The sequence below is a fragment of the Bidens hawaiensis genome, unplaced genomic scaffold (genome assembly GCF_021521415.1).
Source record: "Bidens hawaiensis isolate Kalapana, Puna unplaced genomic scaffold, B.hawaiensis_p1.1 tig00002525_1, whole genome shotgun sequence".
Classification (NCBI taxonomy): domain Eukaryota; kingdom Viridiplantae; phylum Streptophyta; class Magnoliopsida; order Asterales; family Asteraceae; genus Bidens; species Bidens hawaiensis.
Genome location: NW_027491138.1, coordinates 517,294 through 541,055, shown reverse-complemented (window position 1 = coordinate 541,055; position 23,762 = coordinate 517,294). Strand labels below are relative to the sequence as shown.

Here is a 23,762-nt window from a genome sequence, read left to right as displayed (position 1 = left end):
ACAAATGAGAAATCTGGAAAAACATAATCAACTACTTAGAAATTCAAACAAAATATAAAACCAAGAAATCACACAGAAGGAGAAGGCATCTGATTAGTGATGTATTGCTAACTTGTTAGGTTTGAAAAGGCTGCAATTAGTAATCTTCTAGTGGTTAATAAGTTAATTATTAATGAGTTATTGTTTGCCAATGAACAACACATATCAGTGTTTAAGCATTCTCTAACATAACCCCTCTTTTCAAAGAAAACCCTAACTTTTTCCATTTTCAAATTTGACACAAATTGTTTCAAATCATTTGAACACCAAAGGTCCAGTTCTGTAATGATTGCATACGCAGTTAGAGGATGCTGTTAATTTAAACACAATAATAATGTTAACAATTACCAAAATTTCACAAATACTGTACTCTTGTCGACGCGTATCCATATCGGTTGCGCATTTGAACAACAATATTAGGGTTTAGAAGGAAAATAAAAATAGGGATAGTATAAAGTGAGACAATAAAGATCTGGTATAGTAATTAACAATCGTAGTTGAAATGGTGAGATGGATAAAGTATTTTAGGAAAAGCTAGATGAATAATAATATATATATCAAGCATTATGATTACAGAAAATGGCAATACGATATACGAACCTGTAGTATAGTCATAGTGACAGTGAATTTGAAAGTCAGTCGAAGATGATGATTGTGGATTTAGGTTGAAGAAGAAATAGGGGTCAAATAGGCGGGCTGGAATCAAAATTTGGGGATTTATTATTATTATTATTATTATTATTATTATTATTATTATACCATAAACAAAATATATATAATTTGCATGTTTAGTCCCTTTATTTTTAGTAAACTGTGTTTTGGTCTCTGGGTTTAGTACAAATTGCGGTTTTATATAGTTTGGGTTTTCTTTTTAAAATGATATTGTACTTATGATATCAATGTTATTAGTTAGGTTATAATAGGAAGTATAGTTTTTTAGGAAGGATAAGAAGTAATCTTGTCCATTGATTTTAAACATAGATGGTTGAGATTAGTTTAAGAGGAAATCAAGTGTGAACATATGGTAGAGGGCATAAAAGGAATAACACATTTGTTAACTTTCTCTCTCCACATGTAAGGCACATGCCAAATTACCCTATCATTTTAAAACGTCCATAACTTTTTTTTACAACGTTTTTATTGAAAAACAAATTCACCATAATAACGAGTGTCTTTTTATCTTTCATATGAGTACCATATTGTAATATAAAATTTAAAAAAAATTAGTGGGTTTTTTACAAATTGTGTTTTACCAAATTGTGTTATACAATAGTATTTTTCATTATGTTTTTTTCCATTGTGTTTTTCATTGTGTTTTCCATTGTGTTTTTCCGAACTTTTCCGGCAAGGTGGTGGCGGTGGGCGGTGGAGTGGTGGTGGTTGTAGAGAGTAAATATGTAATTGGGTTTTATGTAAGTGGGTTTTTGAAATTAATGTAAGTGGGTTTTTGAAATTAAATTAAGTGGGTTTTGATATTTAAGTGTTAGACTAAAATACTCTCCTTCCTAGCCTTCTTAGGAAAATCAAACTTCTTATTTGAACCTAACCCTCAATATTATTTCAATTCATTTCACTAACTTCGTTTAAGTGATGCGTTTGGTAGATGGCATCTGACTCTCTTGTCGGAAGCTAGTTGTAGGAGGTCCTCTCATGCGATGAGATTAGAGGTCCTTTTGTTCTTAGCGGTAGCTCATCAGGTCCAGTTGACGTGAATGTCCTCCCGAGTGCCGTAATCAAACTCTTTCTCCCCTGTAACAACAACAACAACAATAATAATAATAAATTAAATAATAATTGTTATTATATTATTATGGTTGTAAAAGTTTAAATTAAAGACCGGAATACTCTGATGTTATGTCCTCACAACACCTAGCAAATCAAACATCAGTCGCAACATGAGAAATGTTGGGTTTATAAGGAATGCTGGATCTCAAATATTTGCTACATGTTTTGGGCGCAATAACTCTGAAGGCAATCTTAACTCAACAAAGATATCAAACATATTTTGCTCAACGCTAGATCTACAGCAACAACATAACCATTATGAGAAACATTTGATTTTCAACCTCGTTTATTTTTAAAGCTTTAGTACTATTTTGATAACTTTACTCACTATTTATGCTTGCTTCCTGATGAAATTATGAGTGCAGATTAATGTTGTACTCCTTCAACATTGTGAATGGGTGAATTATTTGCTAATAAGTATTAACACCAAAATTGATAAAGTGAAGAGTTATGCCGAACTTTTATCTGAATTAACAATTACGCATTTACCTTACCAAAACAAAAGTTTGCTAATAAGTGAAGAGCCTACCCCGTAATTGGGCTTCCGGAGCCGGCTCCACGAATGGGCTTTGAGAAGGAAATAAGAAGCGAGCCCAATAATGACCTAATAAGGAAAGTCCATATCAAAGAGAACGAGATGGTAACTAGTAATTGGGGGAACCAGATGCTTATCTAATCAAAGGTTAACCCCCAATAAAATAATACAATACCTATACAAAGGAAGACTTTTGGGGGTTGGGGGAGGGGGGGGGGGGTGTGTTGTTACATGCAACACACACTTCGTACTTGTATTTGGTCGTTGATTTAAAGCTTTTGTCGAATCCATAGTTCTTTCCAATTCAATTTTGGTTCCAACAATAAGAAATAAAACCAGTTCTTTTCTAAACCAATTCATGTTAAAACAAGTTCTTATTTAGATTAACAAAAGTCAAATCGGTTTGAAGAAAGCCTGAGATCATGTCGCTTCATTTGAAACCGGGTTTTGACCGGTTTCAAACCGATTTCAACCCATTAAATAATAAATATAAATTTTTATACATATCTTCACAAAGTAAATATTACAGTATGTCACTTATTTTAACAATTCCAAACCGATTACCCATTAAATAATAAATATACATTTTTAAACATTTCTTCACAATAGAGTAAATATTACAGCGTGTCACTTATTCTAACAATTTGAATATATATAGTCGAATTATGATTACAATAAAATAGCCACTTACATAATCAAAATACATAAGAATCTTTCTATTTATAAAATTCTATAACCCAAAAGTTGCAAGCAAAACATTTTTTCTTAATCCCCATAAATCCAGCACTTTTAGCCAACGAAAGAAACTCATCTTCGGTGCGCTCCTTTCCTCCATGATAGTGTGCCATCATCACCACATCCATTTGGGTGCTAACTTTAGCCGAATAGCTTGTGTTCGGTATAAAAGGAAGAATTTCCTCTACTATAATAACCTTCCCGTCAATAGGTAAGGCCTTATAGCAATTCTTTAATAACTTTACACAATGATCATCGCTCCAATCATGTAAAATCCACTGTCCATGATTAGCAAGATGATCGTTCAAGAGGTTGACAATGCCATACATACTTTTAATTCTCGTTTTTTAACTTATTTTGAGATTAAGTCGTTGAAATTTGTCTGTCGTTCTTAAAGATGTTAGTTTCCCGGTCATAAAAACAATATGTGAAGGATTTTACCACTTCATATTTCAATAAAAAAACTAAAGTATAATTTGATCTAAAGTACCTTCATAAAAATGGCATCTCCATGTGGAACCTCTTTAAACATATCCCCTCCAAAATGTGTTATACCTACAATTATATATGTATTATGGTAAATCACTGCAAGATGGTATTTATGTTTTCTTCTTTTAGCATACCTTGATAGAGGGGTGCACGTCGAATCACATGTGGCAAATCAAAATTAATCCCCTTAGCGTTAACATGTTTAGTTACAATCATTTTGATATTGATTCCTAGACCACCTCCGACATCAACAACGCATTCAAGATTGTTGAAACCATCGTAACAATCAAGAATTTCCTTCATCACAATAGTTGTATGATTCACCATGCCATTGTTAAAAACATTGTTGAACCTTGCATCTAATGCTGGATATTCAAACGCGTTTATTCCATGAACCTTTTCAAATGAAACACCTCCTTCAACGACAGAATCTTTAAGTCCAAACCTTGTTCCATTTAAAAATACGTATCACATAAGCACAAACAAATTATATAAAAACGGGTCTTGCTATTAAACTTACCAGCTTTCAATGTAAGCGCTGTCTTGATTCAGCTCCAAAAGCGCACCCAAGGATGCTCCATCCTCATTCGGGATGAAGTATTTGGCCACGGGCGTGAGTCCATACACTCGAACTGGCCTTGATTCATGGATCCCCTCAGTGCAAGTGACAATTGAATGACTGGCAAGTAAACGAAGCATTCTATCAACCATATCAGGGGCATCTTGATCGGGGATCAATAAACGAGACACGATCTCATGAGCTGTGAGTCGGGCATCTGGTCCTGCTTCGGCTATAGCCTGTAGAACTCTGAGCTTGATTATAGTCATCAACACCATGGTAAGTGATGTGGAGGTAACCAATTGCATTGCATAAAGGAAGTGGTCCTTGTTGGAATCCATTTTTACACAATTCTAGCACCTACCCACCCTCTTTACTTAGAAAGCAACTTATCCCACTCTATTTACTCATTTCTTGCAATCCGTTATACAGATTACAAGTTGTACACAATATTTCCACAATATATAAGCAAGTTATTAGTCATAGATATCAAATACTAATATGTATTATGGAATGTATAGTAAAATGATCACGATATTGATATTACACCATCGGTCCACCACAAGAACACAATATCCCACCCCACCCCACCCCACCCCACCTACCACCTTCACCCACTAGTCCGCTACACGTCTACACTCTTAAAGAGTCCAAAAATTTTTAACGCCCTTCTCAAATGTATTATAATGTAGTTTGGGCCCATATGGTTTATCTAAATTTTGGACATAGGGCTAGAGGAGTATCCTAATATTTGCCCAGAACACCTTCGAATACATAAAACAAATAAAAAGAAAAAGTTGCACTAATTTTGCACTTTACTAGAGTGATACCCCTGCTTCTATGCTAGATCCGCCCTGGACACATAATATCAAACCATTTACTTGAAAGAAACCTAACACACACCCACATGTTCGTTTTTTTTCCTTTTTCCCACAACTAACAATTTCCATTCAAGATCTGGCCGATGACTTATTTCGCTGTCAATATCGGACCCAGATGCATTCAATTGGGCCAAATACGTTAAATCATGTGCATGTGATTTTGAATTGTTACATAAAAACAAGAAAGATATTAATTGAGTGAAAGACAGGGATTATGCCTCAAAAATCATGTATATAAAAATAAGAAAGATACTGAGTGAAAGACAGGTAGTATGTCTCACAAAAGTCAAGGTGATTGATGTAACATAATAAAAGAAGCGTACTAGTCAAATGACGAATTTGACTATATGACTAATTTGAATATACGTACTACGTAGTGTAGCCAACTCACCATTTTAATTTTGCCACCAAAATGGGACAGTGTGTATGTAATTTATCATGATTATCAAACTAAGCACCAAAATATGTTTATTTATGTAATGGAATCAGCTACTTGCTGAACTGAAACTATGTAATTGTCAATTCTTATAATTGAAAAGTTTGTTCAGTTGGCTAAAAAAGATTATTTTACTTTATACACCCGCATGTTTTATGAAGAATGAATAGTAGCTTTTCATATATGAAAAATTACTATAACAGACTAACAGTTATTAGGGGTGTTCTTCGGGTTCGTTTTTCGGATTTCGGGTTTTTCGGGTCGGGTTCTTCGGGTTTCAAAGTTTTAAATCTTAACCCAAAACCCAGCTCAAATATCTCACGGCTTTTTCGGGTTCGGATAATTCGGGTTCGGGTTTTTCGGGTTGGGTTAATCGGGTTTCGAGTATCCTTGAAAATGAAACTAAAAACAAAAAAAAATTTAAAAAAACTTCAATGCTAAAATTAAAACAACATATTCTTCTTTGCTCGTAACGCAAATAATCAAATAATAAATCAACATAACTTGATAAAGTCATAAAACAATTCAAAAGAAGAGTAAAACTAGGTAACTAACTCGAACCATAATCGTCTTCGATCAGACGTGATTTGGTTGTTCGATTACAATTGCTATTAGTAATAAATGGAAAACATAAATTAACAATAAACAATCGATCCATAATAGTTGGAATGACAGCAGTCGATTATGCTCAAATTCTGATAACTTTAGTGACTAAGACTAAGCATATTATACCTAAAAATATATTTAATTTCAAAACTAAAAGTTTACTCAGGTTTTTCGGGTTGACCCGAAAATTATAAATCAAACCCAAGAACCAACCCGAATTACTTCGGTTCGGTTCGGTTCGGCTTTTCTCAGGTTCGGGTTTTTTGGGTCGGGTTAGTTCGGGTTCGGGTTCGGGTTTTTTCGGGTAAAAGTAACAGCCCCTAACAGTTATTGATGCATAAAAATGGCGGATTTGATGAAATGTAATTTTAGAAGTTTTATTTAAATTTTGAAGTTATGGGAGGGAAATAGAGAATGGTGAAAGCGACATGAATGTTCTTACTAAAGTCCTCGGGCCATAAACAGAGTTTAGTACATTTTAGTTGGATCATAATTTCTTAATAAAATCATTTTTTTAGTAAAATCTTTTGAGCCCCACAACATACTAGTAAACATATCATTTCTTAACAGAATCATAAAATTTCAAAGCTAGAAAATCAATATAATATTTTAAATGGCCGTTTCATATCAAGTTTTAATCAACCAAATACTCTAATTGCCACTACATAATCATAACTTAAAATTCACATAAAATCAAGCTCCAACTTTAGCAACTTTTCTTTGCTCAATTTGACCTGTCAACGGGCACTGCATCTCTGTCCAACTAACCGGAACCATCGTGCCACCTACCACCCCAACAAATGCAGTTAGTAATTAAAGGTGGCAATTTCCGACACAACATAAAAATAATCAAGTCCTGTTATCCTATTGAACCCGTTTAAAGAACCCATTTAATAATACTTGGGAATTTTAAGTAAGTTTTAACCTTTTCTATTCAACCTGATTAACACATTCATAATATGATTGATACCTACCAACCCGTTTGACATGGTTAAATAATTGAATTTAAAAGGGAAGTTACATGATTTAACGGTTTGGGGTAAGGATTGATGCTATTGACAGATAAAGATAAGAGTTGTGTTAGGCTTGAACAATTCAACCTTCCAACCCGACATGATTGACTCTTTAAAAGGGCACTTTATGGTCAGAGAAACAACTGCCCTTTAATATCAACTGATTTATATGCAAGATGAAACTTAAAACAATGCCTATTTTATTGGCTTTTCTTTTACACCATAATTTAGTTTTTGAAATAGAACAATTTTATATAGTTTTATGGATTTTGAAAACAATTTGTGAATGACTTTTGACCTGTTTGACTCACTCAGGCAGATTCAAATAGTTTTCGCATTAGCATTTTCTTAAAATGTACCCATTTGCCCCCAATAGAAGCATTATAAGATGAAGTCATGAAGAATTGACCATAATAGCCCCAATATTAGGCAGTCACATGAAAAAATACAGTTGGGATAAGAACTAAATAATCATATACAATTCTAAAAAACCAGTTTTTTCAATTTCAGATGAAACAAGATATTACCTGCCATGCTTTCTGCTGACACAACACCCAGTTCATTTTGTGCAGTTGAAAGATAATATGCGCGTGCGTCTCCTAGCGATATCTTATTAACAAAAGTTTTGTTAAAGGTGACAAATTCACAACATTTAAACATAAAATCCCCATCACTGCTTGAGTAAATTTACCAAATAAAATAATAACAGAGGTGGATAACGTGCCAAAATGTGATTAAAAACTAAACTGTTAAGTGTGAATAAAAATCATACAACTAAAACAGTAATAATCAAAATCCATGAATAAAACTATTTAGCAGATTGTACTATATAAAAAGAGACTTGGCAGGATTTTCAAAATAGTTTGACCATTGGCCAGTAATTGACCAATTCAAAACGGGTCGAAATTGTCACGTCTAATTATAAACATGCATCTTAGAAGACGCTATAAACAGCAATGGATTAATTATAGAAATTAGACTAGAATAATACATTAAAAGAAACTATTGAAACAAAGGATACAACTGATGCTTTGACAATGTCACCAGGGCGGAAGGATGAATGCATGTCTACTTTGTCAATTTCAGTTGCTCTGACATCTTGCTGCCTGTTTATTACACACAGAAATTAAAGATCAATTATTAGAAAAAATAATCTTAATAACCGGATTACCTGATGATACCGGAGAATTTTTCTCGTACAGATTTTGAACCGACACACATAATATCTGCTGAAGCCATTCTAGCCATCACCTTGGTTACCTATTATTTTAAGTGATTTAAGCACATCAACTGTAATATTAGATAACAGACTAGTTATGATAACTTTATTGTATTAGATAAAGAATAGTTAGAGCTATTTTATTAATGTATCTAGTAATAATAACAAATATCAAGAAACCAAGTTGGATAGAAGGGATGCTTGAAAAGATACTTACTCGGGCTATCACAACACAGCCTGGTTCAGGAACAGGGCCATGGGCTTTGTGCCCAATCACTTCCACAGTAGGCCTCTGCATTAAAAATAAAAACAAATAAATATGTAAATTATTCAAAAAAGAAGAAAGAAAAACATGTTTATGATGATAAAAAGAGCAATATTCAAGTGGAATAAACAAAAAAAGGCTGGTAGAAAGATCAACGTGCTCATAAAAAGAGGTTAATATAATATATAGCCAGATAACTAATACTATGTAACAACACGTGACGCGAAATCTTGGCCAGCAAGATCTTAAATCCTGAATGTTCTAAGATAAGGTTGATTTTAATAGGTTTTCTTCGACACTTGGAAAGAATGCTCTAACAATCGCGTTACGAATAGATAAAATTATGTAAAGAAAAAAACATCTTTCTTGCTCCCGACCGACCAGATAAAATGATTATCAAACAACATACAACACATTTTGAATTTATCACCATATTTAGTAATCATGTCAAACAAAAACGAGTCACGCACAAACTACCATTAACATTGACTACCTTCATTCCAAAATAGATATATTAGACTCACGCACACACTTATTTGTTTTGACATCTAAAACTGCGTTTATGAGCTTTTCAAACGGCCATTCGGGTATAATTTGTAGTCAACATGGTCAACTGGTGGTTTTCAATAATAATAATAATAACAATAACAATAACAATAACAGTAATAATAATAAATATGAACCCTAAACTTTTAATACCAATGGAGAATACATGTAACTATAGAATACATCTCCAGAACCCTAGCAAAGTTATCAATCTTATGCCCTAGAATATTGAGGTGAAACCTATTATTAGTTCAATTCTTCATAAAAAATGAAGAGCAATGGCACCTGGTCTGGAGATTCCGGTGACGGAGGAATGACGGAACGGCGGCCGGTGAGGGAGGCGTAGACGGTGTTATTGTGGCGAGATAAGTAGGCTCCTCTTCCTGCTTTCAGTTCAGTTCCTTTACCCAATACTTCTCCTGGTGTCACCATCTGTTCTTCTGCAACGGTGCTTTCTGTCATATTCTCTCTACTGCTGCAGCGGTTGTTTGTTATTCAATAGCGGCCGACGATAAAGAAAGAATTGCGAGTGTTTATTATAAGGCGTTCCTTTGTTTATGTTTATGGTGGCCAAACCTATTTTCCAACGGTATAGAAATAATAATAATAATAATAACCAAAGAGAGACATTTTAAGTAACCCGGCTCATCTATACGAGTCGTACGGTCATATGATGTTTATGCATATAATGTCTTTATATATTGTTCGAATAATATTATTTGGATAGGCCTATATTGCTCGCATAGGGTTATATGTCTAGTATAAAAGTTTGGTTGTCGACAATTCTGATAAGTCTAAACGGTGCTAGATAAGAAAAAGTCAGATGACTCATACAAAGGGTGTCTCGATGAACAACGTCTCACTTTTTGTCAGTAGATTTTTTTTGTAGTATTTTGTGAGGCTTGAAAGTTTTCTATGTTTGGCACCTAGGTTGGATTTGGAAAGAAAGAAGAGTTTTCATCATATTGAGCATTCGAATTGTGACATTCGTCAATTTCGGGTTTTGTTTGTATTCGTTTTTGTATTTGTTTATTATGTAAACCGACCCGATTTGTAAACCAAAGCTTATGTTATAATCAAAATGATGGATTTATGTTACAATATTGTTTCACACTTGTTGGGTCTTGAAAACATTCTGCCTTTATTTTTATTTTTATTTATTTTTATTGTTTTTTTTTGTTGTTTTGTGTTTTTGTCTTGATCTATTTTGCATGAAAACTCTTGTGTCTCACACCCATATTTGACCACCAACATTACCCTATATATACACTACCTTTCCTCTTCATTTTCCCTTGCTACAACTAAAAAAAAAAAAAAAAATCTCTCAAACATCCAAGATTCAAGGTTATCTTCTTAAGTGTTCTTGAAGGTTTTAGTCTTTCATCTTAATTAGTTTATGTATCCTTATTAATACTTGTTTATGGTTGTGCAACATATATATAATATACACCCCTTGTTTACCTTTGGTAGTTACTTCTCCGATTCCGGTCGGTGAGGTTTCGGACCTCATAAGGCAAAGCTTCATGGAGGACTTCGTGTCCTTGATATATATATATATCTATATAACTTGTTCATACATATTAATCTTGCTTAGTTTGTTGGTCATGTTTACAAGTTCCATGGTTATGGGTTTTTAAGAGTCTATGCTTCAGTTTAACCGTAAATAGCTCTAAATCGTAAACCAAACTTTGTTGCTACTTTTGTTAAATAATTGTTTAAACATACTTACTGTTAGATCTAAGTTTCTAAAATCATTTTTACAAATTCTATGGTTATGGGTTTGTAGAATCTTACCTCGGTCTTAACCCGAAACACGAACCGAACCGAAAACCGAACTTTTGTTTAAAGACTTTATTGTTAACTTTTGGTTGTAAAACTTAAACTATTTTTTTTATTTGTACATTATTATACAAGTTCTTTAGTGTTTGGACATGTGGAAACCAAACCGATTCTTACTCGCTTAAGACACACAAGTGTGTTTTTTTTAGCCATCAAGACTTGTATATTTCTTTAAAAATAGTTACAAATTGATTTTTAAATATTTTCTTAAGTACTTGGAAATGTTGGATCCAACTTGATCTCATAACAAAGTTTGGACCGACAAAACTGAACACTCGCTTAACGTGCGTTGTTAGTTCTAAAACAATGGAACTACATACTTGGTTAAGTCTTATTAAATTTTATTGAGTTATCTCATAACATTCAATATTTTAGAAAGTTGACTTTGGGTTTGACCAGTTATCAAGACCCGAACTGACAACCCGAACACTCGATAAAAAAACCGTTTTAGTATCTTTATTCCAAAGGGATTTGCATTCTTGCATTTTACCCACCTTATTACTTAACATATGTTGAGTAAATATTAAGGTTAGATACTTTAACCCGGTTTCGAGCAAACTTGCATTTTTAAAGGGTTATTATTATAAATTCTTAAATAGTTACATTTTAAACCTTGAACTTTAATTATTTACATTTCTCAACATTTATTTTGTTTAAATACCTTCAAGACAACCTTTCTAAATTCAAGACTTCTTTTCTTTTTAGGCATTGTGCGTTAAACTCGTCGTTCCGACAAATCTCCAAATTATCATCTTTCAAGTTTACTACTTGAAGGTGAGTACTTCATACCCCATTTTCCATCTTTTATTTTGGGGTGACATTTCATACTTATTCAACAAAATGCTTTATATTTCAATCTTAAACCACAAACGTAGTTGTATACTTTACCTAAATAATTGCTTGATTTTGTGTTCTATGCTTATATGCCTATTTGTTTATCGCTTTTGGTTGGTGGAACTATAAAATCCTAGACTATTTGGCATCCCCTTATAGCAAGGTGTCGTTAACGTAATGCAATTAACGATAACTATAAAATCCTAGACTATTTGGCATCCCCTTATAGCTAGGTGTCGCTAATGTGTTTAGCGATATCTATTTATCCAAATTACCACTTTTATTTATCGTTTCGTATGCAAGTTTTGTGGCTATCTTTATTATATACTAATATGATTAAACTTATGAATTGCTCACCAACCTTTGTGTTGACAAACTTTATTTTATGAAATGTTGCAGGTTTGCATCTTGGTTGATTTATGATTGTGAAGAAAACGACATCAAAGACCTTAGGATATTAGTAAAATGAACAATATCAAATTTGCCATATTTTGTGATATCTTGTTTATGGTTATTTTATGGATAATTGTTATGTGACATTTTCGATGTTGTGAAATGAAATGAGTTTATTAAATATTGTCACTTTAATTAGTGTCATGTGCTTATGGACAATCGTTACACCTCGGCATGTTCCGCCGCCTTTGGTCAGGGTGTGACAGATTGGTATCAGAGCCCTGACAATAGGATAGGTGGTTAGACGTAATGACCTAGTATTGTTATGCTTAGGGTCTTATACGTGTGCTCATACGTGTTTACTCTATTTTGATTGTTCATATCGCATATTATTTACAAACTTGTTTAAAATTCATCAATATCCCAAATGTTCACATACACACACTTTCATAGTATTTCCAAGGTATCCTTATCTTAAAACGTAAAAAGTAGATTTTCATTGTATTTTATGTATGAAAACTTGTTGCTACACGAGCCAAAGCAACAATAACGTCAAGGACTAGAAGAGGTTCTTCAACAAGCCCAGGATCATAATAAGCTCGTGTCTCCACTCCATGGACTCATCTCCTCCACCACCACCAGACCCAAACCCTGTAACACATCCGCCACCACACCACCACACTCTCAACCCTAAAACACCTCATCCACCTCTCCAAATCCACCATCACTTCCCTCTCAAACACCCTCCCAACCACCACCACCAACACTGTCCCATGTCCGTACAACTCCAACCACCGCCTCCCTCTTCCGCCACCACCTCCACTGCCCTTCGTCTCCGGCACCTATCGACCTCTCACTAATTCATTCTCTTCACTACCCTAACACTCTCCAATCTCCAACTACGACTCTGATAATCAATTATCCCGCCAATACAGATCTATGCATCTCTTTAACTGACTACCACACGTCTCTAGATTCTAATTTCTTTTATCTCGATTGTCCCGCGGTTGTTACGTTTCCACATGACGTCACCAACAATAATAATAACCGTATGCTTACGTTGCCTGCCGTGTTATCAGCTGAGTGTGCAGATGGTAACAATGATGACATGGCAGACGCCATTAATGCTGTTAAACTGCTTCCTTCTGAATATTACAATGTTAGAGTAGAAACTAGTCAGTGGAATGGTTATGATTATCCTTCGGTTTATTCGCACGGTGTTATTCGTTTGATTGTGTTGTGTTATTTATATTATAAAGAGGAAAGTTTGATGGAATGGATATTGGTGAATTCTCCGTATTACGGTGTTGTGATTGATGTGTTTACGAGGGATCATATATTTGTGCTGTTTAGGGTTTGTTTGAAGGCTATAGTTAGGGAAGCTACTGGATATATGGTTTTGAGTTCTAAAGGAGAGCGGGCGGGTGGTAATTCTTGGTTTGATTGTCCTGTTTTGGTTAGAGTGATGATGTGGTTAGCCTCACAGTTTGGGATATTGTATGGTGAGGTAAATGGGAAGTTGTTTGCGATTAATATGTTGAAGCAGGCTTTACTGAATGTTTCTTCAAAATCGGTGATGTTTTATGATGAATCGTCTGGTTTGAATGGTTATGATGGTGAAACTGAATCTGTTAATGGAAGTAAGGAAATTGATGGGAGAGGTAGGAAGGGGATGATTTTGGTTTCACAGGTGGCAGCGGCTGTTGCTGCATTGCATGAACGTTCTGCGTTTGAAACGCGAATCAAAGCTATACGTGCTTCCCGGTTTGTTCCAGCTTATCAAAGGTATATATTTACATTTTGCTTAAAATACTTGTCACAGTTTACATTATCATTTGCATAAGTGCTGTAATGTAGAAAAAGATTTGATTTTTAATCAATGCATAAAGATAGTTTATGTATTCCCACAATCTAAATCATAGTCATTTACAGATTTACTCATTTGAATATCTCTTGAACAAATTATGTGAGTAAAGATCTGATCATTTTAACTTATTGCAGGGTGCAAGAGCATGAATATATATCAAAAGTGGCTGATGAAGAGCATAAAAAACGTCCAAATTATAGACCTATAATCGAACACGATGGGGTACTTTGGCATAGGGGAGGTAACCAGGTAGGTTCAGTGGGGCGTGTGTGTATTAGTCACCATTGGTCTTTGAGTATTCTTTATTTAGATGCAATCAGGATACCTCCGCTGTTTTCATAAAAAACGATTGTTTTGCATCATTAGCTTTTTGTTTATTTTCTTTTGAATATTTTTGGTTTTATAGGATTCAAATAAAAATAAGTCACAAGAGGAATTATTAGCTGAAGAAAGAGATTACAAAAGGAGAAGAATGTCATATCGTGGCAAGAAAATAAAAAGAAGCACCACACAAGTAAGCAACTATCTTCTTAAATAAAAATTTTCATTTTTTAAAACTTTTTTTTGTGTAATTTTTTTTCCTGATAAAAGGTCATGAGAGATATAATTGATGAATACATGGAAGAAATCAAGCACGCAAACATGGCTGGTCAATCTTCTGCAGATGAGTCAAAACCTTCTTCCATAAGTAATTTGCATACAGATAAACACAAACATGATGATATTAAACAGAAAACTGTTTTTAGAGAATCAGTTTCTGATGTCAGTATGAGATCTTCAAGATATGAAGATGATGCTAAAGAGAAAAGCGGCAAACACAGACATAAAGATAACAGATCAAGCACGCGAACAAAAGATCGTTCTTCAAGTCCTAATAATCGCCATAAGAGCAAGCGTAAAGACAGAAGATCATCCTCAATTTTACCAAATGAATTCGAGGACAGATACGATCCGTCTAACTCTCATGAGTTTGTTTGACCGTTTTGGTTTGATTTTAAACCACTACATTATCTAAGAAAAGGTATGTTCTTGAAGTTTTCATTCAGTTATCTCTTCTTAATACTTTCTGGTAATGAGCATGAAATAATTTGAAATTGTGCGGTAGGAAGTTATCCAGGTTTGAGAAGCTTATCAAAATCTGTATCCACCCTTGTATCCTTTTTTGTTATACTTTTACCATCCAAATATTCTTATTATTACAACATATTATGTTGATGTTCATAATAATCTTTTATTCTTTGAATCATTTATGCATTAAAAGTACACATTAATTTACCTGCCTCCATCCATTCTAAGTTTCTAACCGTACCCCTTTTGTACTATCCTTGGTTATATTTGTTAGACCCATTGGTGATAATATGTTACCCATTCTTGAGCAAATTTCATCTCTCACTCTGAGGATAAGTTTAAGTTTTTTGGGACCCACTGATGCTATTGCTTACAGTGCTTGCTTCATTTTGGCACTCGATACGAGTCTTTTTGATCATCAAGAACTTTAGGGGTCAAATGGTAATTCTGTGTGCATAAAAGATACCTTGGTGATTGAATGCATGCATTATGTGTAATTTCTCCTTTAGGCAGGTCCATCATTCATTATTTATAGTCACATCACAAACATTGGGTTCGAATGAAGACCACTTTATCAGTTATCACCAAATATTTAATGTATTTTCGCATTCCATTTCAGATTAACCAAAAACCGACCGAATTCTGTTTTGTGGCATTTGCAGGTGAAGATGAAGTTGGTTTGTGCTGCCAAATATACACCAGCAAAGATAAAATGATTTTATGAGCATTCAATGTACTTCCTTTCTTTCTTTTTAGTTGATCAATTTCTTTAGTCTTGGTTAATTTTGGGCCATTTTGATTTGGTTAGTTGATCTAAATTTGAAATGTCTAAGCTAATGTTAGAGCATTCTCAATCCGTTCCCTTAAATTATGTGAGGGGGATTTGCAAATTATATGGTATGGTTATGAGTGGTTGTGAGTAGATGAGAGAGAAAATTTATATGGGAAAGTTAAATTTGAGGTGTTATTGTATAGAGGTGCACAAATCGGGTTCACCTTGAAAACCCGAACCGGTTCGGAACCGGTTTTTTTCACACCGGGTAGAAAATGAAACCGGTTCCAGTCAGGAACCGGTTCGGTTCCCGACCCGAACCGATGCCCAGAAATGCAAACTTTTAGGAACCGGGTAGGTTGGAACCGGAACCGGTTTTTACGTAAAAACCGGTTCCACCGGTTTTTTTTGAAATTTAAACATTATAGCCGTTAGGAACCGGTTCCAACGGCTATATAGCCGTTTTTGACCGTTGGAACCGGTTTTTTAACTATAAATAGGTTATCTTCTTTCTATAAATAGCAAGGTTTGTTTGTGTACTTGTTAAACCACTCCCAAAACTATAAAACACACTCCAAACCACAATTAACCTTAAACCGACAACAAATGGCAACCAATGATGACGTTGTTATGGTGATCGAAACAACAAGATGCCCCGATGTTTGGGTTCATTACGATTTGTGTCTCATGACCGACTCACATGAGTTGGCACGTTGCAAATATTGCTCGAAGTTTCTTAAAGCAGCGTCCAACTCGACATTACGAAAACATACGAATAAGTATTGTCGAGAGAAAAGAAGAATGGAAGCTAAAAAAAAGGAAGTGGGAGAGTCGTCCGGCTCTACAACCCAAAAATAAGTTGTTTGTAATAGCTAAAAAAACGGAACCGGTTCCAACGGCTAATTGGTGTCTAAAAAAACCGGTTCCAACGGCTATATTACCGTTGGAACCGGTTCCAACGGCTAGTTTGACCTTTGTTTGACCCTTCAAAAAAACCCGTCGGAACCGGTTATTCCGGGTACGAACCAAACCGGTTCCAATTAAGAACCGGGTAGGAACCGGTACTGACATATAAATATGAGAACCGGGTACGATTTTCGGGTACAAAAATACCCAAACCGGGTATTGTTCCAACCGGGTTGGAACTGGAACCGGTTCCGGTTCGGTTCCACCAGTTAGGTTTCGGAACCGGTTTTTTTGTGCACGTCTATTATTGTAGATACTGTATAATTTTTTAATATTTTTATAAAATAGTTGTGAGTGAAAAAATTATGATAAAGGTATAAAAAATATTATTTAATTAAACAGGAGAGAGAAAATACAGTGTTTTTTAGTGTAATTATATGATATATATGGATGGATATAGGGTAGGGAACGGGCTGAGAATGCTCTTATATATTTGGGATGCTTTTTATTACGGCTTGGTTGAGTAGTGGGTTCTGATCATAACAAGTAATTTTTATGTGGGTTAAAACCAGTGAGGGTCAAAATCTTCTTTTGCACTTTATTTATTTTTCTTGAAACGATGAATATCATTGAAAAGGAGCTAGCAAGATGTTAGAATTGAGAAACTTGTAATTTAGAATGGGTTGACTTGAGCAAATATAAAATGTATATGGGTTTATTGGGTCATCTTAAATCAATCAACCGGTTACTTTTATTAAACCTTATTAACTTATAGCCTTGAGGGGTCTAAATGGGTTAAGCCCATCAATGGCTCTTGCATGTCTTTGCTGGCGCTGCAATAACTGACGCTGAAATCACTACTTTGCATTTTGCAATCACTGACATCGCCGTCAACAATCCAAACAATCCATTGTTGATGCTCTGTCACAACTCCATTGTTGACGCTGCTGCTGACACAACTACTTCACTTGGAGCCCATCGTCACCACCGGTTTTCAACTTAAACTAACGTTTTGGTGCATGGGATTTGGTGTGCTTTGATTAGTTGTTTTTTTTGTCAAAATAACTTTTTAACTTATACTAATGTTTTGGTGCATGGGATTTTGTTTTTCTTTTTGTTTTGTCAAAAAGAGAATGTGGTTTTCAAAAACTCGTCATTCCAATCCAATTCGCTAACTCCATATAACGATGTTAATGTTTATATGTTTATGTGATTTGACTAAAATAACATTCTTAAAAGGTATTGAGGTACCGTTAGCCTATCCCAACGGTAGACGGTACCTCACATAACTCCTCCTTGAATTCTTTTTCTCTCATATCATGAAACCAAACAAGATTTTTTTACGGACCATAATTGCTTTCTTTTCCACGTATAAGATGGGCTTGTATAGTGAAGAAATACGTGTTCAAACCTAAGTTTGGATGGGTATTTCCACCGGAAATGGATGTGTGGGTTGATGAATCCGATCAATAACTTAGAGAACATGCAAATCTAACAGTGTCGTTACTCTCATGACAGGAAGGGGGACTTCATGTAACAACTATCAGGCGTGATAATCAGTATGGTAAGTAATGATTATAAGATTGAGAGAGTAGAGAGTCAAATCCTTTTACCGTTGATGGAGTACACTATTTTATATCCGAAGGTGATATGGTGTTGTTGGTCCATCGATCACTATCAAAATATTTTTGGTATTCTTTGTGACTGACTTGGCAGAGGACGTTAAAAAAACCTTGGGCGGGGAGCACTGCATGAGTGCATCTTTGTACAGCTGGCGCAATGCGATTGGATATGAATGCCTGGTACAGTTGCCTCGTAGATGTCATGGTGGTCCTTTTTTGTATTTTTATGGGTACGTGGTGCCTCCTGGTTAGCCCATCGTTTGCATGATTTTGTGGTGTCGACATTTGTTCTTCTTGTCTAGTGTCTGAGCGTCGCTCTGTCTTTTGTTTGACGTACCCCGACCAGTGGAGTCCATATCTCTTAGGGATGGCAATGGGTCGGGTTTGGGTCGGGTTTAACCATTCCCAAACCCATACCCGATTATGAAAGCTTGTCCCAAACCCGTCGGATTTTAATCGGGCAATTACCCGTCGGGTTTCGGGTTTTCCCATCGGGTTTCGGGTTTCCAATCGGGTTTTGTCAAAATACCCATTGAGTATACCCGGCCCAAAACCCATCGTGTTTCTATTGAATTTTCACAAAATATAACTAATTGATTACAAATAATGATTAACATAAAATAAAATGTCTCAAATAATTGTTATAACAAGTTTCAACAAATAATATATTTAAAATATTTAAAGTATACTATATATAAATTATAGAAAAAGTTATGTCGGTCACATCAGGTATATAATCGGGTAAACGGGTTAATGTTATCGGGTAATCGGGTATATAACAAATCCCAAACCCGTCCCAAACCCTAATGGGTCGGGTATTACCCATCCCATTTATGTCAGGTTTCGGGCTTTCCCATCGGGTTCGGGTTTCATTGCCATCCCTAATATCTCTTCACATAGATAAATAAGACATTTAAAATAATATTTTTTTCTTGTTTTTAGCCATCATTCAAAAATTTACACCAACTCTAATTCCCATCCTTTATAGTACTCACTATACTAGTAGTAGTATATAACATACGCACGTCCATACCTATCAATTATCTTTTAAGTTTACACGTGAATCCATCAATCCAAAATCTAAAAGTATATATGCACTTGGGTTTAAGACACCAATCCAATTAGGTTTTTAAACTCTTTAAACCGAAACCAAATTGTTTAATATAATTGAAACAAAACCAAACAAAACGGTACAGACGGTTTGATTCCGGTTTGACTTCTCAATGAAAGATTATTAATCAATTAGTAATAGAAAGTGAAAGTATAAATTAAACATTGAACATATTAGAGAGTTGGTCAACAAGAACAACAGTAAATGTGTTTTAACAGGAACATTTGAACATAGTCCACATAAACACCTTTTAAATATACATCTATCATTCATATACATCTATCATTCTCTAACACTAATGAACAGATAATAAAGATTAAGCAAATTATCAAGTGGATAATATTTAATCAATAATCAGTAGTAAACAAGTTAAAATATTGCATAGCTCATCAAAAATTTCTAACAAATTATGCATTATAAAATCTCAAGGTGAGGCTCGGTTTTTTGTCCGGTTTTGATGCTAAACCGTCAAATACGGCTTGCAAAATTTAAACTAACTAACCGAAAGCTCTTCAGAAAACCGACTATGAAACCAAACCGATAATCTAGTTTTGATCATTTTACAATGTTAAACCGAGTCATAAACACCCTTTACCATTTCCCACCCAAAAACACTATTTTTTCATCTAAAGTCATAGACGTCTACAACATTATCTTTCCTTCATCCTTTCACGTTAAAAAATAAAAAACGCCCATGTGGCTTCAACATCACAGGTTCTTTATTTGGAAAAAAAATAAATAAACACAACAATTGATAGTATAAAAAAAACCCATTATGAGGAAATCCCCAAAATATCTTTTCTTACCATTCATGTCAAAGAAATAACGTCTATCACCAACCAAAATTCCCAGAATGTTCATGCTTGCTGCTTAGTACTCTCTTTTTATAAAGCCGGTCCTCGTTTTAATAAAGTCGTCCTGTATCCTATAAAGTTGTCCCCTCTTTTTATAAAGCTAATCCATTTTTTTATAAAGTCGCTCTATATTCTATAAAGTCGTCACGTATTTTTATAAAGTAATCATCCTTCTTACAAAATTGTTCGTGCTGTATGATAAAAAGGGACAAGTGACGATCAATTGTTAGCTGATAATAAAATCGTCTGACTGAAAATTAGGAGGGGAGAGCATTAATTACTATCATTAATTGAATGTTGGTCAGTCATAGACACTTCTTTGACATGAACGGTTTATATAGTAAGTTGTCTGCCACTGTTGGAGCAGATCCCCTGTCTTGTATCTTTTAAACTCTGTGACAACGGTTACCATCCTGGAACTTGTACAATGGCGGCGGTGGCAGTGGAGATAGAACTGTCATCCAACACCAACACCAACACCAATACCAACACCAACACGGACACGAAGCTGAAACCAAGCACACAAACAACAAGTAACGATGGCATGAAAGTGAGAGTGAGTAAGAAAGGAATGAGAGAGATGGTTCTAGCGTTAGGTTATTGGATGCAAGGCTCCCGATGCTTTACATTGATGGCGATTCTCTTCTACGTCAAAGACGTACTCCGTGTTGATCCATCAATGCTCCAATTCCTCATCAATTCTGCTAACATTCCCTTGGTTGCCAAACCCTTTTACGGGGTTTTATCCGACTCTGTATATCTCTTCGGACAACACCGGATTCCCTATATCGCTGGTGGAGGTAGTAACATTATTATTATTATTATTGTTGTTGTTGTTGTTACTGGTTAGGGATGTTTGAGTGAGCTTTTAAACTCTATTTATTTGATTTTTTTTTAAAGTAAAAGCTGTTTGGTAAAACTTTAATTTAATGTTTGAAAAATTTTTAATTGGAGTTTTTCAAATTGATTTTGCTTTTCAAAAAACAAATAAACAGTTTTAATAAGCTCATCCAAACACCCCCTTAGTCTTGTTACAATTTTAAAGTTTAAACAACGAACCAGATTAAGGGTGTTTTTGGGATTCCTTATTTTTCTCTCCTTATGACTTATGATGGTTGAATAAGTCCTTTTTGTTAACAAAGTGTTTGAGAACACATAAGGCCTTTTCCATATCTCATTATCAACAAAGCCAAAATAAGGATTTTCAATAAGTTGGAGTTGGCTAACTTATCTTCTTATAGGATCAAAATACCCATTACACCCTTCCAAGTTCCATTCCACCCAACTTACTCACTTATACAAAAATATCCTTTTTGGTCATTTTACATCAATAAATTAAACCAAACACTTTTAAAAAACAATTTATTATCTTATGTTAATCCAAACACTTTTTTGAAAAACTCCTTATTAAAAAACCATATGGCCTTTTCAACTTATCACAAAAAAGCCTTTTTACCTAAAATTGATGAATAGTATTGTGATTTATATATATGTTTTGCAGCCTTACTACAAGCTGTATCAATGTTTGCAATTGCATCTTCACCATCTTCAGCCCTTACATTCTTCACCATCACTTTTTATTATTTTCTTGGAAACCTTGGTGCTGGCATTGTTGAGGTTACAAATGATGCTCTAGTTGCAGAATGTTCAAAACAACCCAACAACTATTTTAATTTTAATCTTCAATCATTCGCATGGGTCGCCGCTGCATCCGGTGGGATATCTGGAAACCTTGCTGGTGGTTTTTTTGTCAGCCGGTTTTCGCCACAAGTGATGTTCTTCATCTATGGAATTCTATTGATTTTTCAATTCACCATCACGATTTCGACAAGTGAGAAGTCACTCGACTTGCCAAAGAACCAATCTCAACATGGTATCAGAAGCCAGATTTCGGAGCTTTTGCTGGTGTTAAGAAAGCCCGAGATCCATCGACCGATTATCTGGTTCGCAGCATCTTTTGCTGTCATTCCCGCATTAACGGGCCCTATGTTTTACTACCAAACAAAGCATCTAAACATTGAATCCTCGGTTCTTGGTTTTTCCAAGATGTTTGGTCAGATAACAATGTTGTTATGGGGTGTTGTATACAACCGGTACTTGAAATCTATCCCTCCGCGAACACTCATTGCATCGATTCAAGGAACAATGGCGCTTTTGATGGTGTCCGATGCATTATTTGTGAGCGGGTTTTATCGGGCCTTGGGTGTGCCCGATTCGTTATACGTTGTGGTTGTTTCCGGGCTTCTTGAGGTTTTATATTTCTACAAGATTTTACCTTTTAGTGTTTTGATGGCAAAATTGTACCCGCGCGGTTGTGAAGGGTCTTTGGTGTCGTTTGTGGAGTCTACGTTCGCGTTGGCGTTTATTGTAAGCGGGTATTTTGGGGTTACGCTCACGTCCTGGGTTCAGGTCACGGAAACTGATGTGTCGGGTTTAAGAAACATGCTTATAATACAGGCAGTGTGCACGGTTGCGCCTCTTTTATGGGCTTCTTTTATACCCACATAATAATCTTTGTTCTTTGAATCATTTATGTTAGAAAATAGGGTAGAAAAAGAAGATTGAAAACGAACAAAGGCTGGATTATTTAGTATATGGTGTATGAAATCACTTTCGTATTTTAACAATTCGACCCTAATTGTCTCGGTTACACGAACTTTAATCTTGGGATAATCTACTAAAACAACTACGATTGAAGGCCATCAATCAGAGTCCCAAAATCTGAAACTGTATATATGATTGTGTTACGAGAGAGTGCCAATATAACCAAAAACCATAACCGCAAAATTGCCGTTTCCAAATTAAGGTTTTCTTTGTTTTTGATAATTACAAGAATCCAAATGATTTTGAATTTCAAAAACTTAAAACACAAACACACACACATATATATATATATTAAAGCAACATATTTTTTCATAAATAAAATGTATTCTTATAATTTATTGCTAATAAAATAATTTAAAATTAAATTAAATTAAATAATTTTTTCTATAAATAACATGAATTTTCATAATTTCTTGCTAAGAAAATAATTCACATTTTAATTAAATCACATTTTACTTTTAGAATTTCTTTTTAATATAACAAAAAATTAATTAATTGCTAATTCATTGTTTTAAATTTTGATTATTTTTTGTTATATTAAGAAGAAATTATAAAAGTTAAATGTGATTTAATTAAATTGTATATTATTTTCTTAGCAAAAAACTATGAGAATTCATGTATTTATAGAAAAAATTATTTAATTTAATTTTTAATTATATTTACTAGCAATAAATTCTAAGAATACATTTTATTTATGGAAAAATATGTTGTTTTAATATAGATATAGATTTGTTTATAATACAGATGCCAGGATTTGATTTGAAGGTGGACTTTGGGGTGTTTG

At 34.4% G+C, this 23,762-nt stretch overlaps 2 protein-coding genes and 2 pseudogenes across 3 annotated transcripts; 2 read left to right on the top strand and 2 right to left on the bottom strand.

Annotated features, from left to right (window-relative positions):
* Nucleotides 1–3,047: 3,047 nt before the first annotated feature.
* Nucleotides 3,048–4,502, bottom strand: LOC143619865 (cathecol O-methyltransferase 1-like). The gene is made up of 4 exons (XM_077091692.1): nucleotides 4,104–4,502; nucleotides 3,718–4,028; nucleotides 3,585–3,649; nucleotides 3,048–3,372 (listed from the first exon to the last, which is right to left on the bottom strand). The coding sequence occupies exons 1-4, from the start codon at nucleotides 4,481–4,483 to the stop codon at nucleotides 3,076–3,078; spliced, it is 1,053 nt and encodes a 350-aa protein (XP_076947807.1). The 5' UTR covers nucleotides 4,484–4,502; the 3' UTR covers nucleotides 3,048–3,075.
* A 2,220-nt stretch (nucleotides 4,503–6,722) lies between these two features.
* Nucleotides 6,723–9,580, bottom strand: LOC143619864 (uncharacterized). Its single transcript, XM_077091691.1, has 6 exons — nucleotides 9,394–9,580; nucleotides 8,515–8,589; nucleotides 8,250–8,338; nucleotides 8,100–8,184; nucleotides 7,606–7,687; nucleotides 6,723–6,850 (listed from the first exon to the last, which is right to left on the bottom strand). Exons 1-6 carry the CDS (start codon nucleotides 9,568–9,570, stop codon nucleotides 6,759–6,761), a joined length of 600 nt encoding a protein of 199 aa, XP_076947806.1. The 5' UTR covers nucleotides 9,571–9,580; the 3' UTR covers nucleotides 6,723–6,758.
* Nucleotides 9,581–12,788: 3,208 nt separating this feature from the next.
* Nucleotides 12,789–15,210, top strand: LOC143620046 (U11/U12 small nuclear ribonucleoprotein 48 kDa protein-like; annotated as a pseudogene). The gene is made up of 4 exons (XR_013151281.1): nucleotides 12,789–13,959; nucleotides 14,176–14,290; nucleotides 14,448–14,555; nucleotides 14,633–15,210. The product of XR_013151281.1 is annotated as a U11/U12 small nuclear ribonucleoprotein 48 kDa protein-like (transcript).
* A 5,690-nt stretch (nucleotides 15,211–20,900) lies between these two features.
* On the top strand, nucleotides 20,901–22,882 carry LOC143620045 (putative folate-biopterin transporter 7 pseudogene; annotated as a pseudogene).
* Nucleotides 22,883–23,762: the final 880 nt, after the last annotated feature.

Excerpts from the sequence above, each read along its gene's own strand:
- LOC143619865 (XM_077091692.1), bottom strand. The coding sequence starts at position 4,483 with ATGGATTCCAACAAGGACCACTTCCTTTATGCAATGCAATTGGTTACC. Across the intron at positions 4,029-4,103 it reads AGCGCTTACATTGAAAGCTG|GTTTGGACTTAAAGATTCTG; the intron begins GTAAGTTTAATA and ends AAATGGAACAAG. Across the intron at positions 3,373-3,584 it reads GAGATGCCATTTTTATGAAG|TGGATTTTACATGATTGGAG; the intron begins GTACTTTAGATC and ends AATCATGGACAG.
- LOC143619864 (XM_077091691.1), bottom strand. The coding sequence starts at position 9,570 with ATGACAGAAAGCACCGTTGCAGAAGAACAGATGGTGACACCAGGAGAA. Across the intron at positions 8,590-9,393 it reads CACCGGAATCTCCAGACCAG|AGGCCTACTGTGGAAGTGAT; the intron begins GTGCCATTGCTC and ends TTTTTAATGCAG. Across the intron at positions 8,185-8,249 it reads AAATTCTCCGGTATCATCAG|GCAGCAAGATGTCAGAGCAA; the intron begins GTAATCCGGTTA and ends TGTAATAAACAG.